The 15,142-nt window shown below is 47.3% G+C and overlaps 1 protein-coding gene across 2 annotated transcripts in view; it reads left to right on the top strand.

Moving 5' to 3' along the window:
- The first annotated feature begins 1,689 nt into the window (after positions 1–1,689).
- CPZ (carboxypeptidase Z) overlaps positions 1,690–15,142 on the top strand; it is a 38,242-nt gene continuing 24,789 nt past the window's right edge. Inside the window, exons 1-2 of one of the 2 annotated variants that reach the window (XM_009471145.2) lie at positions 1,690–1,929; positions 15,105–15,128. In XM_009471145.2, coding sequence (XP_009469420.2) covers positions 1,842–1,929; positions 15,105–15,128 — 112 coding nt within the window. In that variant the 5' untranslated portion in view covers positions 1,690–1,841. Of the gene's footprint in view, positions 1,930–7,897; positions 7,942–15,104; positions 15,129–15,142 lie in introns of those variants that run through there. The other variant, XM_087736636.1, reaches the window with a different exon arrangement.

The raw sequence follows: 15,142 nt of genomic DNA, 5'->3' as shown, positions 1-15,142 counted from the left end.
GACTGGGGGTCAGCTTCTGTTTGTAGGTATAATCTCCACAGCCTTTTTTGCTGTAAGGAATTTAGCCACATCACTCAGACTACATCTGGGCAGCCTCATTCTTTCCCTTTAACACAAAATGCAGGGCCCAGGCACACAGCAAGCCTTGGGCTCAGACGCACCCTCGGCTGTACCTGAGCACATCAGGTACGAATGTGGCAGGTTGGTATTCAGGGCAGCCGACTGCAGGCTGCTGGGGACCTGGGCAGAAGGTGAAGTACTCCTGCCCTTGGCGACCACACTTTCAGAGCTGTGTTGGTATCAGCTTTTTTTTTTTCCTGAGAGTCCAGACATGCTACTGTGTGATCAGGGCAGAAAAAAAGGTAGCTAAATAATAATCTTGTCCTTAGAAGTTTGTTCTTTGAACCCTCATGGGCTTTGGTGCTGTTTACTCCCAGGGCAGACTCTGCGGTCTCAGGATCTAGTAGGAAATCCCGGAGGCAAGAAAAGCTACCCTGCCTTGCAGAGCCTGGCAGAAGAGGACGTACTTTCCTGCGGATCTCCCCAATCCATCTCACAGTGTAACCTCTTCCGTATATGATGAGACATCAATTGCTTTTCGAGATGCATACAGCCCTGCCCTGTCAGCCTCTTTAGTGTGTTTCCCTATAGAGGGGTTATTTGATTACATTATCATATAGCACCATAACTCCCTGCTGATCTCTCTGATAGTGATCAACAGGAGCCAGTGTGCTCTGACTGCAAGCACAGATCCTCTGCTCTCATGTGTAAGCAGGTATCTGTCCTCAAAGGAACATGCACAGCCTGGAAAGATAGGATGCTTTCATCTGTTTTGGTTTAGATTTTTTAAGAAAAATTCCTTTTCCTGTGATACAGGATATTTTTTGATGTGTAGGTAAAATATGAGGAGTTCACATCCTACCTAAAGCAAACTTCTCCACCATACCTTTTGCATAGGGATAAAAACATACAATGCATATTTCTCTGAAAACAAACAAACAAAAACCCTAAAAAAAATCAATTTAAGATAAACTTAATACAGATTTACCACCCGGTTAAAGCCTGTATTGCTGTTCTGGGATCTTGTCTACATTTTCATGAAGTAATTTTTTTTAAGAATAGACAGAAAAGACTGGCATCCCTCCAAGTTTGCTTCTGTAAACTGGATCTTATCTTAAGTAAAATCCCCAGGAGGAGCATGCAGAGGGGGATCCTGGTGGCTATTTTGTAGGTTTCCATTCTCGCTGTGCTGGAGGGGATGCAGCTTACAGTCCCTTTGCTGTCATGTTGTGTTTTAAACTTGCAGTTAAGTGGGTTGTGAAATACCATTCTTCGGGAGGAAAGTTGCTTTCGATTGTTTGCTTTTCTCTCTTTTCCCCCTGCTCTCTCCAGGCAGTCACTCTCTCGGCTTCAGCGAGACATGCTGTAACGAAGCTCCCATGTCCCTTAAGGAAACTGCTGCCTGAAGAGCAAAGGCGGTGGCTGAGGAGCAGGCAGGCGCATCCCTGCAGGGACCCCGCTTTGCTGAAACTGTTTATGAAATTGTAAACCAGGCTGCAAGAGGGAGACAGTTGGGAGGCAGAGGGGAGGGGGAAGCTCATTCCTCCTCCCTCTCCGTCTCAAAGCCTTTTGCTTTCCAAGCTCAAATGCTAGCTGAAATCTGATGCCTGGACTGCATATGCTGTGAGACGTGGGCATGCCCTTGCAGTGCACTAATTTCCTCTGCAGCTTGGAGAGCCACAGCCTCGCTGAGGCTCCGAGCAGAGGAGCCTGAGCAGAGGAGCCGCTCCATCAGGCAGCGAGCGCCACATCACTGTGCTGCCTGCGCAAGGGGCTCCAGCATGGTCCTGAGGTTCCTGCTCCTCCTCAGTGGGCTGCTTAGGGCCACCGAGCCGGCGCCCCGCTGCGAAACTGGCCAGGAGACCCTAGGTAAGGCTAATCACCCCAAAAGTCCCCCTTCTTCTCCTTCCTTCTCCTGGAGATGAGCAGAGTAAAGGGCTCCAGCTTTGAGGCGAGGGAGGCAGGAGCTGTCACTCTCCCCTAGAGACGAGGGGATCAGCTCTTTGGAAATCTGCAGGTTGCCAGCGATGAAACTGGGGCTGTGCTTGGGAAGCATGGCTGGGAAGGCAGGCAGTGGTGTGGCTCTGCAACAGAAAAACAAGTCTGGGACATAAGGGAACGTAAAGGGAACATAACGTTTCCCCATTACCGTCTTTTAAGGCCACATGTAGATGTGTCTTTCTGTCAATTTACGGAGTTCCCAGTCGGTAGGATCCCCCTCACTGTTGTGGGGCATGCAGAGGATTTGCCCCATCTCTGGCCTTACCTTCTAGGAATGTGGTAGTCAGATTGCAAGAAGATGAACTTAAGACCTTCTGTGGGCTTTTCTGCTTAAGAAAAAATCTTCTCCTTACATTCAGCTTTATGTCACTTATTTCAAGTCCAAAGCATGAGAAGATTTATTAGGATCGGACAGCTGTAGGGTGTGTTGTAGCTTGCTATAAGCAATATGGAATTTGTATGAGTTGATTAACTGGAAAATCAGATTTACCCATTAGAATAAAGGTTAGATAGAAACATGCTGCTAAATGAATTGAAAGTTTTTGGTTCAGTAACCAGTTGACTAATAAAAAGTATTAACAGTATCTTCTAAAAGTACGTGGTATTTTTAATCATGTGGACTTAATTCAGATTTCATTTATCTGGGGACAGAGGAGTGGTGAATTCCAGTGTAGTGACAAGATCTACTCCAGGAAAGCTATTTTCAGAGGGTTCAAACTCAGACTGATTCAGAAAAGTAGTTATTTTATGGGAGTACAGGAAGGGATAAATTGACCTGAAGCTGACCTTAGTGTTACCAAAGGAAGTTCAGCTATATTTCAGTGCTTAAGTATAAGCCATAGACTGTCACTGGCGTTGAACTGCTACACAATGCAGCCCGTGTGCCGTGTACTGCATATAATTTGAGAGTGCTGTTCCCACGAACATCAAAGTGAGGTCTACCGCAGCCTGAAGGGATTTTATTTTTGGATAAAGCTGCACAAAGAGAAGTGTTGTAGACTGTTTACAGCCAATTACAGGAAGAGGCTGTGTGGTTTGCAGCATGCCCTTTCTCTGTGAGGTGTGATTCTGCTCCAGTTCCAGCTGATCAAAGTTTTTCCATGGGGTATTAATCCTGGCAACCACAAATGTAGGGATCATCGAGGGGTAACTCTGCTGTGGCAGAATGTTCTGTGTGTGTTGGCAACTGTGCTGTCTTTAGGGGAGGGCTTGAGGAAAGGCAGGCAATGGAAATACACCTTGCATGTGGTGGGGCTGGACTGCTGAATATGGCCCTTGGGTATGGCTAGTGGTAGGGAAAGTGAGCTGCCAACGTCACTACGTGGAGTGCAATGTGAGGAAGGGGCACACATCACACTGGAGGGATGTTGGACCAGAGAATAAAGTAGCAGCTTGGACATTGAGAGACCTGCCAGACTTCTCAAGGGCCTTCCTTTTCTGAAGGGGAGATAAGGTCATGTCAGGCCACGTGAAAGGAAAGGGGACTGCAGTGCTGCACGTGTCCACAAATGGACCTTGCAGGAGTCTCCTCTCGACATCCAGGGCAGTAGGTTATGTCTTCAGCTGTACCAGTGGGAGTCTCTCCCCTGTTTTGGGATCCCTTGTGCAGATCTCTGTGGATCTCAGTGGCCAGACCTGCGGTGCCCTTCAGGAGAAGACCAGTCTGGAGCTGCTCACGCAGAAGAGAAGGGCAGCAGGAACCAGTGCCACTGTCTGACTCCTAGCAAGGCTGGAGTGCATTTCTGCAGGCTGCCTGGCCTTCTCAGTGATATTTCCTCTGCTGTGACTCATTTTTCTTTTTAAATAAGAAACCAAAATGAACCATGGTTAACAATACCAAGATTCTCACAGAATTTTTTGTGCTTTTCTTTTTAGTAAAATAAGGAGGTGAGTACTGTCAACCAGCCCCACGATACGGCACAGGCATCACACACACTGTGGGGAGCTTTTTGAGCAGCAGCTGGGAACCATGGCACTGAGAGAGAGGGCAGATGCCTTCTCCCCAGCTGTGTCCTGTATCCTTGGGGAGCCAGTAAGCCACTGTCCCACCAGTTATAAGATGTTACATTGCCTCATTGCAAGGCAGCACTTCCAGACCCTGATGAGTGTTACTGGACTCTTAGCCTCTAGTTTGGATGAGAAAAGCACAGCTTAGCATGTTTGCCCTGAAAGGTGGCCAGCCTTTGGTGGAGGGAGCTAATAGCACAGGTTCCTGTTTTATCCGAGTTGTGCACGTCTCTGCTGCTGACTGACGTATTGCAGTGGTAATTGGTTAAATGCAGCACCTGACCATCACTGACAACAAAAATAAAAACAAAGTAGAAGCAGGCTGAACTCACATGCCTTGAAAGAGCAAAAGCAGATGACTTTTCTTGCAACTGGGGCCAGCTCTACCGTTAAGATGCTACCAGAGGTCAGGCGATAAAGCCCTTCCTGATCACTCGTGTTCAGAGAGCGCTTTATTGGGGACCTCTGGGGCAGGGGTACGCCAGTGCCTGTGCGAACCCTCAGGGCTTATAGGGCGAGCTGGGAGGCAACACCCGAGCGTTCGCCGCTGCCCGGGGCCCCGCTCCCGGCGCGGCCGGGCGGCACCGGGCGCCGCAGCGCAGCCTCCGCCGCCGGCTCGGGGCCGCGCCGCCGTCTGTGGTGCCACCGTGTGGGCTCCCCGGCTGGTACAGACGGCTGCTGGGGAGGCACCGGCGCTGGACGGAGCTTCAATGCAGAAGGGATGCCTGAGCCTTTGCCAGCCCCGCTGCCTGTCTGAGCTGGAGCGCTGCTCGCGGGGTAGCCCTGGCTGGCACGCTTGTCACCTGTGGGCCTCCTTCTCTCCCAAGCACCTTGGTGTTTCCTACCATCCTGGCTCGCTCTGCTCCTGAGCCAGACGTTGCTCCATCCTGAGAGGCTCCCGGTTTAACCAGTGCAGATGGGAGGCAGTGGGGAGGTGTAAGGAGGGAAGGCTGGGGAGGGAGAAACCACTAGGGTGGGAGGCAGGGGACAGGTACTGTATTTCTTCTGCAGCCCAGAACAGATTTTGTGGCACTGGCTCCTGTCTTAGCTATAAGGGTTACAGTAAATGGGGTTACATCGGGCTGGCGACCAGTCACTAGGGGGGTTCGCAGGGATCCGTCTTGGGGCCAGTGCTCTTCAATATCTTCATAAATGACTTGGATGCAGGACTTGAAGGTTTGTTATCAAAGTTTGCCAATGACGCAAAGTTGGCAGAAGCCGTTGACGCTCTCGAGGGCAGAGAGGCCCTGCAGAGACATCTGGACAAATTAGAGAGCTGGGCAATCACCATGAAGTTTGACAAGGCCAAGTGCCAGATTTTGCACCTGGGACATGGCAACCCTGGATGTACGTACAGGCTGGGGAACGAGAGGCTGGAGAGCAGGCCCGCAGAGAGGGATCTGGGGGTTCTGGTCGATGGCAAGTTGAACATGAGCCGACAGTGTGCCCTGGCAGCCAGGAGGGCCAACCGTGTCCTGGGGTGCATCAAGCACCATATTGCAGCCAGTCGAGGGAGGGGATTGTCCCGCTCTGCTCTGCACTGCTGCGGCCTCACCTTGAGCACTGTGCAGAGTTCTGGGCGCCACAGCACAAAAAGGATACGAAGCTGCTAGAGAGTGTCCAGAGGAGAGCCACAAAGATGGTGAAGGGCTTAGAGGGGAAGCCGTACAAGCAGCGGCTGAAGTCACTTGGTCTGTTCAGCCTGGAGAAGAGGAGACTGAGGGGAGAGCTCATCACAGTCTACAGCTTCCTCATGAGGGGAAGAGGAGGGGCAGGCGCTGATCTCTTCTCCCTGATGACCAGTGATAGAACCCAAGGGAATGGCAGGAAGATATGCCAGGGGAGGTTTAGGTTGGATATTAGGAAAAGGTTCTTCACCCAGAGGGCGGTGGAGCACTGGAACAGGCTCCCCGGGCGGCAGTCACGGCCCCAAGCCTGACAACGTTTAAGAAGCATTTGGACAACACCCTCAGACATATGGTGTGAATTTTGGGGTTGTCCTATGCTGGGACAGGAGTTGGACTCGATGGTCCTTGTGGGTCCCTTCCAACTCAGGACATTCTATGATTCTCTGGCATTGAGTAAGACTGATCATCTTCTGGAAAGTCAGACTGACAGAAAAAACAGCTTCAGATATAGATGTTATACCTTTCCCCTCTCCTTGTCCACCATTCTCATCTCCATAGTGTGCCATGGTTTTTGCTAAGTGAAAGAAGGAAAAAGCCATTTCCTTCCATGAGCTTCACACTGGCCCCAGCTTCATGGGACCTGAGCATATTAGTTCACCTGCTGTGGATATTTCTAATGCTTGTTTCCTGGTGAAACCCATATCTGTGTGCACACACGCAGGCAGAGCCTCTCCAGCTACTGCTGCCCTCATACGCGTGGCTGCACTGGGTGACCTGGTAGTGGGCTGGGGTCTGCTCCTCTGCCCCAGGGCCAGTGGTGCCAGCTGGGTCCCTCGTCCTGCTGTGGCTGCCACGGGCAGGCGCAGACACGGAGCGTGGCCACAGCACTGCGCCGTCATGTGCGGGAAAGCCCAAGCTGTAGGAATCTCGCTTGCCGCACCCCAGATGGATACGTCCAAGTCTTGTGAAAGCAAAAAAACGCAGAACTAGCATCTACATCATGCACACTCACAAGATGAGAAATTCCAGCTCTCATAAAGCCAGTTGTCATCACTGAGTCATGTAAGCTGCTCTGGAGTCCCGCCACTGACTCTAGTATTTCTACACAATTATTATTTTAGCAACACTGATCTTCAGCTACATTTAACATGGGAAATGAGATCAGAAATAGCCACTTATGTGGGGAAAGTAACTTTATATTGAAAACATAATACACAGGTATATCCTTTTACTGCTGAAATAGTTTATGACTTATTTTAATCTGAAGGCAAAGTTTTCTTCAGAATACTTGTTCAGATATTTTTAAAGTGCCGGTGTGTAAATACATAGAAGTCAAAACTTGAACAAAAACTCCACTGCCCTAAGGCACAGCTAGGCTTTTAGCAAGGCTTAGTAACACTAATGGTTGATCCCCTTTAACATTTCTAGACATTGCCTTTCCCTTCACCCAGTCAATTAGTGGTTGGTTGGGGGTGCTGGTTGGCTGATAGCTACCATGCTCCCCTTTGGGCTGCCAAGGCCATGTTAGAGCCATCCCCTCCTCAAGCCTGGACCAAATGTTGGATAAATGTCACAGGTGCCGTTGTTTGAGGAGGGGCTATGCATGGAGGTACCATGCAGAAGTTACCTATCATGTTGTGAACACGGCGTTTGAGGCTGGTGGGCCACGTTCTGGTCTCTTTGCTGGGCTTTTATTACCCAGGGCTTTTATGACTGCTGAATCTTCTTTGGACAGAGTCACCCTCCCAGTTGGACGCAGCTGTCACAGATCAATGAAGTTTAAGGATTTAGGGTTGCTCTGCCCATTGCAGAAATAAAACTGAAATTTCAATTCATTTGTTTATCCTGCTGTAACTCCATTGATTTAATTGGCACTATTTCAGTTTTACAGGGTTATAACAGGACAACCTCATCTAGGAGACAATATGAGATTAAGGCACAGATTTAAGTCAAGGCTGTTGAATTAACTGTCAATCTTTTGTAACAGAAAAATACCACATTGGGATAAAACTCAACTACCTACAGAAGAACCAGATGTGATGTTAATTACAGTAGTTCTCATACATCTAAACTTACGAAAAGACAGAGTTATGCTAGGGGGCTGTGTCCAAAGAGGATGGAATGATGTTTTCACAAATGTTTTGGAAGAGTTGTAGCATCAAAAATAAAACCCTCAATTTTTCAGACATGATCCTCTGTCCCATGTCCTCTGTCTGGCATTCAACAGAGTTGAACTTACTCAAAGGTAAGCTTCTGACTCTGTGGTAAGCTGTTGGCCAAAGCACTTAGAGAGTACTGAGTCCTTAGTGGGAACTGAGCTATAGAGAGTGTATGGTCACAAAGTGAAGCTATGGAGGCATCACAGCTCCAGATTACCAGCCTAATAAGTGTTTTCACCCTTTTCCAGTCACCCTGACAAAAATTTGATCCTTTAGACGATAGTTGTGGAGATTTTCTGACATATTCCACCTTCTCACCCCATCTGTTGTTTTAATGCCGGCATTTCCCAGACCTGAGCTGATTTCTTCTTCCTTTGTTGGCCAGACACTGAGAGATGGTGTCTATATGTCTCCAGATCATCTTGGTGTACAGCAAATGCATGTTCAGCAGCAGCCCAGCCACATGTGCAACCCAGCAGGTCTTCAGCCAATTTGGCAACTCCCAGGCCATTTTGCTGTCATCATTGTTGTTGTTGTTTCCTTGTGTTTTGTTTTCCTAACTGGTACTTTTTCCCCTCTCAACTGGAAAAACATCTCAGATGAGGACAAAAAAGGTCACTTAGGGTTTTTTTGGTTTGGGATTATGCTTCTGTTCAGGATTTTCAGCTGGGAGGACTCCCTGGAGCAGCATTTACTGGCCAGAGACACAGCTGTGGTGGCACCAGGGATCCTGTCACTACAGGGACCGAGACAGGCAGTGGGGACAGACAGGCAGACAGCAATACTCTTCCTCAGTTCTTTTAGGTTCCTACAACTGCAGCCCTGTTTGAGTTGCATGTGGACAATTAGGAACAAGGGAGAATTGTTGGCCACCACTGAGGTTGGCTTTGAGCTGTTGCCCAGTGGCAGGTCTTGGTGTGCATCTGCACAGATTTTTGACCTATGGTCTGCAGGTTGTGTGAACTCCCGTCACCCATGGGAAAGCTTCAGCATCTTCTCGCAGCCCCCAGACCCTCCTGTGAGAGAAACAGTCATGGAAAAGCCAACTGCAGTGTCATTGCTGTGGGAACACCTTCTGTAACTCGATAAAAACAGGTGTTTAACCGAATGCCAGGCAGCAGGTGGGTTAGAAAGAAGGGTGATTAATAACAAATACTGGCTTGCGTCTTCCTGCTGTGATCTTGCTCTACAAAGTGAAGGCTGATCAGGCATTAATCTCTTTCAGGTGTTTTCAGGCTTCTTCGTGTGAGGGAGCAGAGCTAAAACAGGGCTTGTCTGACTGCCTGCACATCAGGCTCCTGCATACTCCTTCTGCCTGATTGCAAATACGTTGCTCCCCTGGGGCAGTTATAGCAATTGCTGGAGTGGAAGATTAGTACCAGGAATTCAGTCCTCTACTCACAAAAGCTTTGATGTAGCCAGAAAAAGGAGTTAACCACATGGGCTGCTTTTTGCAATCACTCCTCTCTCCTCCAGTTTTCCTGGAATTCCTTCTCCGTGGCTGGGGATCTTCTGCACTTCTGCCCCTGCATGTATGCCTTAGATATGTAGCTGCCTTCTCTCCTGGGCTTTCTGCTCCACCATTTTCCCCCTAGCCAAGCTACTCAACTGCCTCATTCCTCTACCACTAGTCCCCTTCTTCACTCCTCCTGCACCCTCCTCCTGGCAATTCTGATCCGTTACAGTATTCTGTAACGGATCTTGTCCTGCTCTTGTCCTTGTGCTGCTGCCAGGAGCTGGCTTTGGAGGCAGGCTGTGCTTTGCCATTTGCAGGTGCTGTTGCAATGTTTTGCAAAATGGTACAGCCCAGCAGTGTTTGCATATTACCGCTGATATTAAGTTTTGTCTCTTTAGTGTTACAAGGCAAATTATCGTTGCAAAGATTGACTCGATGAACCATGCAGAACCACAAGGACAGTAATACTAATATGATCAGAAACTGAAATGCTTTGTTTGGAAAAGCAGAGGTTTTGACTATAAACAGACTGAAATGAATACATATGTCCTCCAGTTTAAAACAGTATTGTAAGAAACCCAGAAAGCTGGTAGGGGGTGTGCTGGTCTGTACAAGATAAATTATCTAATCTTATTCCATCTGTCAGTCATAACAATGCAATTGTGTAAACCTCACTGAATGATTTAGGTATTTTGAGTTTAAAACTGGCCCTTGGGCTTATTCAATATCCTCAAGCGCTCAAGTATCCTGTTGGCTTTGCTCTCAAACAGGCAACCAGCCAAGCCATGGCACTGGAAGTAGCTGTTGAGCTCTATTGTCTGCATTAGGGTTAATCACAGCAGCTTGCTTCTTTCAGTGCTGAATCATCAAGGGGAAAAAATGTAAGCTTGGCAGTAAAATATGTATGTGCTGCATTGTAGATTTTCAAGCTTGCCTTTGCAAATTAAAACCAGAAGCGTATATTATAGAGGGGGCTCAGAAAGCTTGAAATGGCTTTTCTCCTCTTCAATAAGTTATTTTATCCGTAATCTTAAATAGAAGCTCTGCTACTGAAAGGACTTTTGTAGCTCCAGTGGATTAGCTAAAGTACCAAAATAAACATAAAAAATTGAAAAGGCTGTTCTGAGTCAGGAAGAAAAACGTCTCTCTGTACCAACCTGTCTGCAGATGGAACTATGAGAGGAGGTGGCACTGTCTTCCTCTGAGCCCAGGAAGCCTCTGTTCAAAAAATGGAAGAGGTTTAGGCTCTTTCAACCGCACAAGAAGCAGCGATTGAAGCCTGCCAAGTTAATCTGGAGACCTGAGAAAATCTGTATATCATTGCCTGCCATTCCTCTTACGAAAAAGAGAAAGGGAGTGGCTGAACTCTTCTAGCTGGCATTGCTGGAGCTTCGACAAAACGAGCTGTAGCAGGTGGGGACAGAGATTTGCCGGTCATTTCTGTGTGCAGAGACCCAGACCCATGGGTGCAGGGCTCCGGGAGCAGAGTGTTCAGCTGCAGCTCAGGCGCTGGCCTCGGAGAGTTTCCTGCTGCCTGCTCTCCAGGCAGGCAGGCTCTGGCCCAGTTACGTGCATCCACACTTATTTATATAAGTACATGCACTGGAGAATTATCTTTGGCCCTTGCAGAGCCGCACCCTCCAAAACATATGCAAACATTGGCATTAGGAAACATAGGAAAAGTCCAAACACCACATCAGCACACATACACATTTAAGACTCGCTATAAAGCAAGGTCTAGTATAAACCAGTGCTTTTCTGTCTTGCTGTTATGTATATTAACTCTGGATAACCTGAAAGCTCAAGCTGTTTCACTCCTGGGTGTTTACATGCCAGAGCCATGATGTATGGCTCACGAGGCAGCTTGCAGGGGGCTGTGGTGGGCAGAGGTGCTACAGTTTGGGCAGAGCTGGCCTCTGAGAGGGCAGAAGCAGCTGCATAGAGGTATCTGGCAGAGAGAGATAGTGAGAAAACAGCACAGTATGCTGCAAAAATGTGAGGCTTAGATCTAAGTTTAGGCTTAGATCTAGGTTTAGGACCCAGGAGGAAGGAAGCAGTTTTGCTGCTAGTCAATGAGTGAGTTTTGGTAGCTCTGAGCTTGTGAGGGATATCCTGGGCCAAAAGTAGTGGAAAAGCTTTATCTTTTGTTGAAGAATCACCCCTGCTTATCACATACTGAGAAGAACAACTTAAGTTGCCATGGGAAAGGTTTATACGGATTTGGGTTCCTCATCTAAAAAATATATCTATCCTCTTCAGTCAGCGTCTTTGTTAGTGAGTAATAGCCATGTTGCTTAATAGATTGCCTCTTCCTATAAGTATGGTAAAAATAACAAAGTGTAGAAGCCAGGTAGCAGACAGTGTGAAATCAGAGCTGTCTTTACCTCTCCTGTGCTAACATCTACTCCTGCTCACAAAACAATCCAGTCCTCTTGTGAACTCAGCTACAGCATATGACTTAGCAAAATTTTGCCTGTCTCTGCCATTAGCTATCCGTTGCTTCCCGACACCTCTCCTTCTGGCCAGCTGGGCAGAAAGAGGCATCTGCTAAATGCAGCAAGACTGCTGCTGCTCGGAGAGCCAGAGCAGGGGGAAGCAGCAGCGCCATGCCCAGACCCCGCCTGCTGCATTTTCCCTTTGGTTTCCTCTGCTTGTTCCAGCATGTTGCCAAAATACCTTTTTGCTCCAGCTGAGTAAGCAGAATACTGAGACACCACTGAGAATAGGTTTGTGCCACGTATCAAACTGACTGATGGCTACAGCACTCCTGCACAGTAATAGCAGTCTGGAAGGTTGTGTGTGCCTCAGTTTCGTTATTTGATCAGTGCATGTTGGAGAGGCAAACAAAAAGGACATTTGTAGCTTGGTCACAGAGCCAGCAGAGGGGAAATGGCTCTTGCCTTTGAGGAAATGTGAGCAGTTGTGGAAAGACCATTTATACTCCCCAAATGAACCCACGAAGAACTGCTCTCAGCACACACAACCCTCTAGTCTAAAATAATAGCTACAATACAGTCATTTTATGCTGAGGAGAAAAAAAAAGTGTCAAATATTTTTTAGCCACCCTTCAAAGTAATGAAGGAGATTCATTGCTAATGACCCTGGTGATAACCAGAGGTAGGGTCACTCTGCTTGTTGGGACGTGGCTGTGCTCAAGCCAGTCCCATCCACACCAAGTTTTCCCCTCTGTATGGAACATTTGTCTGGCTCCAGACATGTGTCCAAGGCCTCACAAGCTGTTGTGCATGTGATGGTGTTGGGATATAGGGCTATCCGGATTCAGGGAGGAAGTGACATCCAATTTTATCAGCAGGATTAATTGCTGGAGCTTTTACTAACAAGTGATCACTCCTTTCTCTTTCCCAGCTAGCATTGTACAAAATGCTATTCCTTGGTTATTCCCAGATATAAAACTACATGCAGTATCTGGCTGAGATAAGCTTTCTTAGAAATGCCTTGACCTTAATAGCTAACTCACTGAGGGGATTGTGCCTAACTAAGGGAAACACTGATATGCTGTAACAGAAGGCACTGTTGATGAACCAGGTATTGTTTATTGCTATTAGCATAATGTACCAAGCCAGGAAAGGAGTTTGTGTGAATATAATTTTTTCCAGCTTGCTGCTTACCAGGACTTGCTGGTGTTGGAGATGGGCTGTTTCTGCTAGTTCTGATCCCTCATTTGTTTTATGAGGTAATGTGGATCAATGACAATTCATAATATAGAACCAGACTAATTTCCAATTAAATGTCTCCCTCCAAGATAAAATTCCAAGGTTATTTTTGTTCTCATTATAATGATTTTGTTTTTGGCTAAAGAATGATCAACTCATTAGCAACACACATGTATATGATTACATTTAAACAAATATGCCAGGAGGAGAAGTTTAAACTTTCTTAGTAGGAAAAAAAGAAAACATCATGAATTTGGTCTTATGAGGACAAATGCTCAATTCACTGAGCTAGATGCCTGTCTCCCCAGTGAGAGTTAGAAGAAATAGCAACATAGCTACATCCCCAATACATCACAAGGAAAACAGACCCATTGGTGTTTAAAAAGCTTGCACATAATGGCTGAGCTCCTATGAGGCACTGGTGAAAACAGCTCCAGTACCTTGGTAGCAATATTTTTCTTTAATTGCCAGTATCGGAGAAGAGCAATATAGAATCATTGGCTACAGGAGCAAAAAAGGCCTCTCCTGGGTCATCAAACCACATTCCTTCAAAATCAAGAGAGCTTCATTTATGTGACCTAGTAAATAGAAAGCCAAGGGGTACCTAATTGCTCTCTGCAAACACACGTTGAAGGCATGCACCAGGGAGCACAGAGAGCTATTATTTAAGCTAAAGGACAATGCTGGCACAACAACACATGGATATAAACTGGCCACGAATACTTTTAGGCAGGAAATTAAAAGGCAATTTCTAGCCATTAGAGGAGTCAGCTTTTGGAAAAGCTTTCCCGTGAGAGTAGTTGGGGAGGGAAATAATTAGTTTTAAGATGTTATTAAAAGGATTGTAAAATGCAGTTGCTAGAGATAGGATGAAGTAGGATGGGGAAGAAATAGGTCCCCTCATATCCACCGAAGGCTTAATTGCTTTACAAGAAATGTATGAACAGCATTATGTAGGACCAATAGATTTGTTAGAGGAAGACCCATGAGGCATCTTGGTATGTGCAGAAGGACTCACACGGACTTTTAGACTAAACCAGCTTACTAAAGACCTACATTTTCATTAGTGAAATTTCCTAGGCACCGAACTTACAGTTTTTAAGCATGCCTATAAATATTGTCAAGTTGTCAGGGTTGGGCAGCTCAATGCCTTTTTCAAACATAGGACAGATTTCTTACACAACCACACTTCAGACATATTGTCAAGTCCTCCCTTTTTAAAGTGGATCAAAGACTGGCTGGTCAGTGTGCTTGACTGGCCATGCTCTGCACCTGATCCCCGCAATCTGTCCTGTCTTATTAAACTCCATTTCCAACCCTTTGCCTGTGTAAGGGTCTCACTTTTTTTGTGTGTGGATGGGGGTGTATGGGGCTCCACATGGCAGCAACTGGTGTAATACCACAAGTCAGAGGGCCTTGTGTGTCTGGAGCACAGCAGCTGGAGGGACCAGAGCACGTGTGCGTTGTGTGTGTATGTCAGTGTGTGCAATTGCTGGCAAACACCAAGCTGGACTAGCAGTGGACAGGACAAAAGATTTGGGAGCTGGGTATTTGAGTTGCTGTGATCCTGGGCTGGATACTGAAGAGACCAGAGGGTCTCAGAGTTGGCTACTGGAGGAACCAGGAGGTCCAAGCCAGCTATTGGGAATACCACGGTGTCTGGGGCTTGGCTACCAGTGAGACCCTAGGTCTGGGCCAGCTACCAGAGAGACCGGCATGTGTGTCAGCGCATGAGGCAACTGGGAGATCAATGGATCCAGGGGACAGCTACTGGGTAAACTGAGCCTAGCTACTGGGGTTCCAGTGTGTCTAAGCTGAGCTACTGGAGGGACCCACCTGTACTTTTCCATCATTGGTCTTTCATCCTGATTAGCCAACAAGGGGAATGGGATGATGCTTTTAGTGCTGCTTGTGTTTGCCTGTACTGTGTTTTCTCTTTGTGTATATATGTAATATGTGCCTGTTGGGAATACGCACTTGTCCGTGGTATGGCTGGACCTCAGGACATAGAGCTGCAGCAGCCTCTGTGAGGCTACCAGATTGGACAATTCCTAACATGAGGGAGGTACCACGGGTACCTGCCCCATAATGCTTTTTTTTTTTTCCTCTTTATTTGCAGGTCAATGCCAAACTGTACAGAAAGGTATGACGTGACTT

This window comes from Nipponia nippon, unplaced genomic scaffold, assembly GCF_047370975.1.
Source record: "Nipponia nippon isolate SJK-2023a ecotype South Korea unplaced genomic scaffold, ASM4737097v1 scaffold_6, whole genome shotgun sequence".
NCBI lineage: Eukaryota > Metazoa > Chordata > Aves > Pelecaniformes > Threskiornithidae > Nipponia > Nipponia nippon.
The sequence above is the reverse complement of the archived record's forward strand: the minus strand, read 5'-3'. Positions and strand labels throughout refer to the sequence as shown.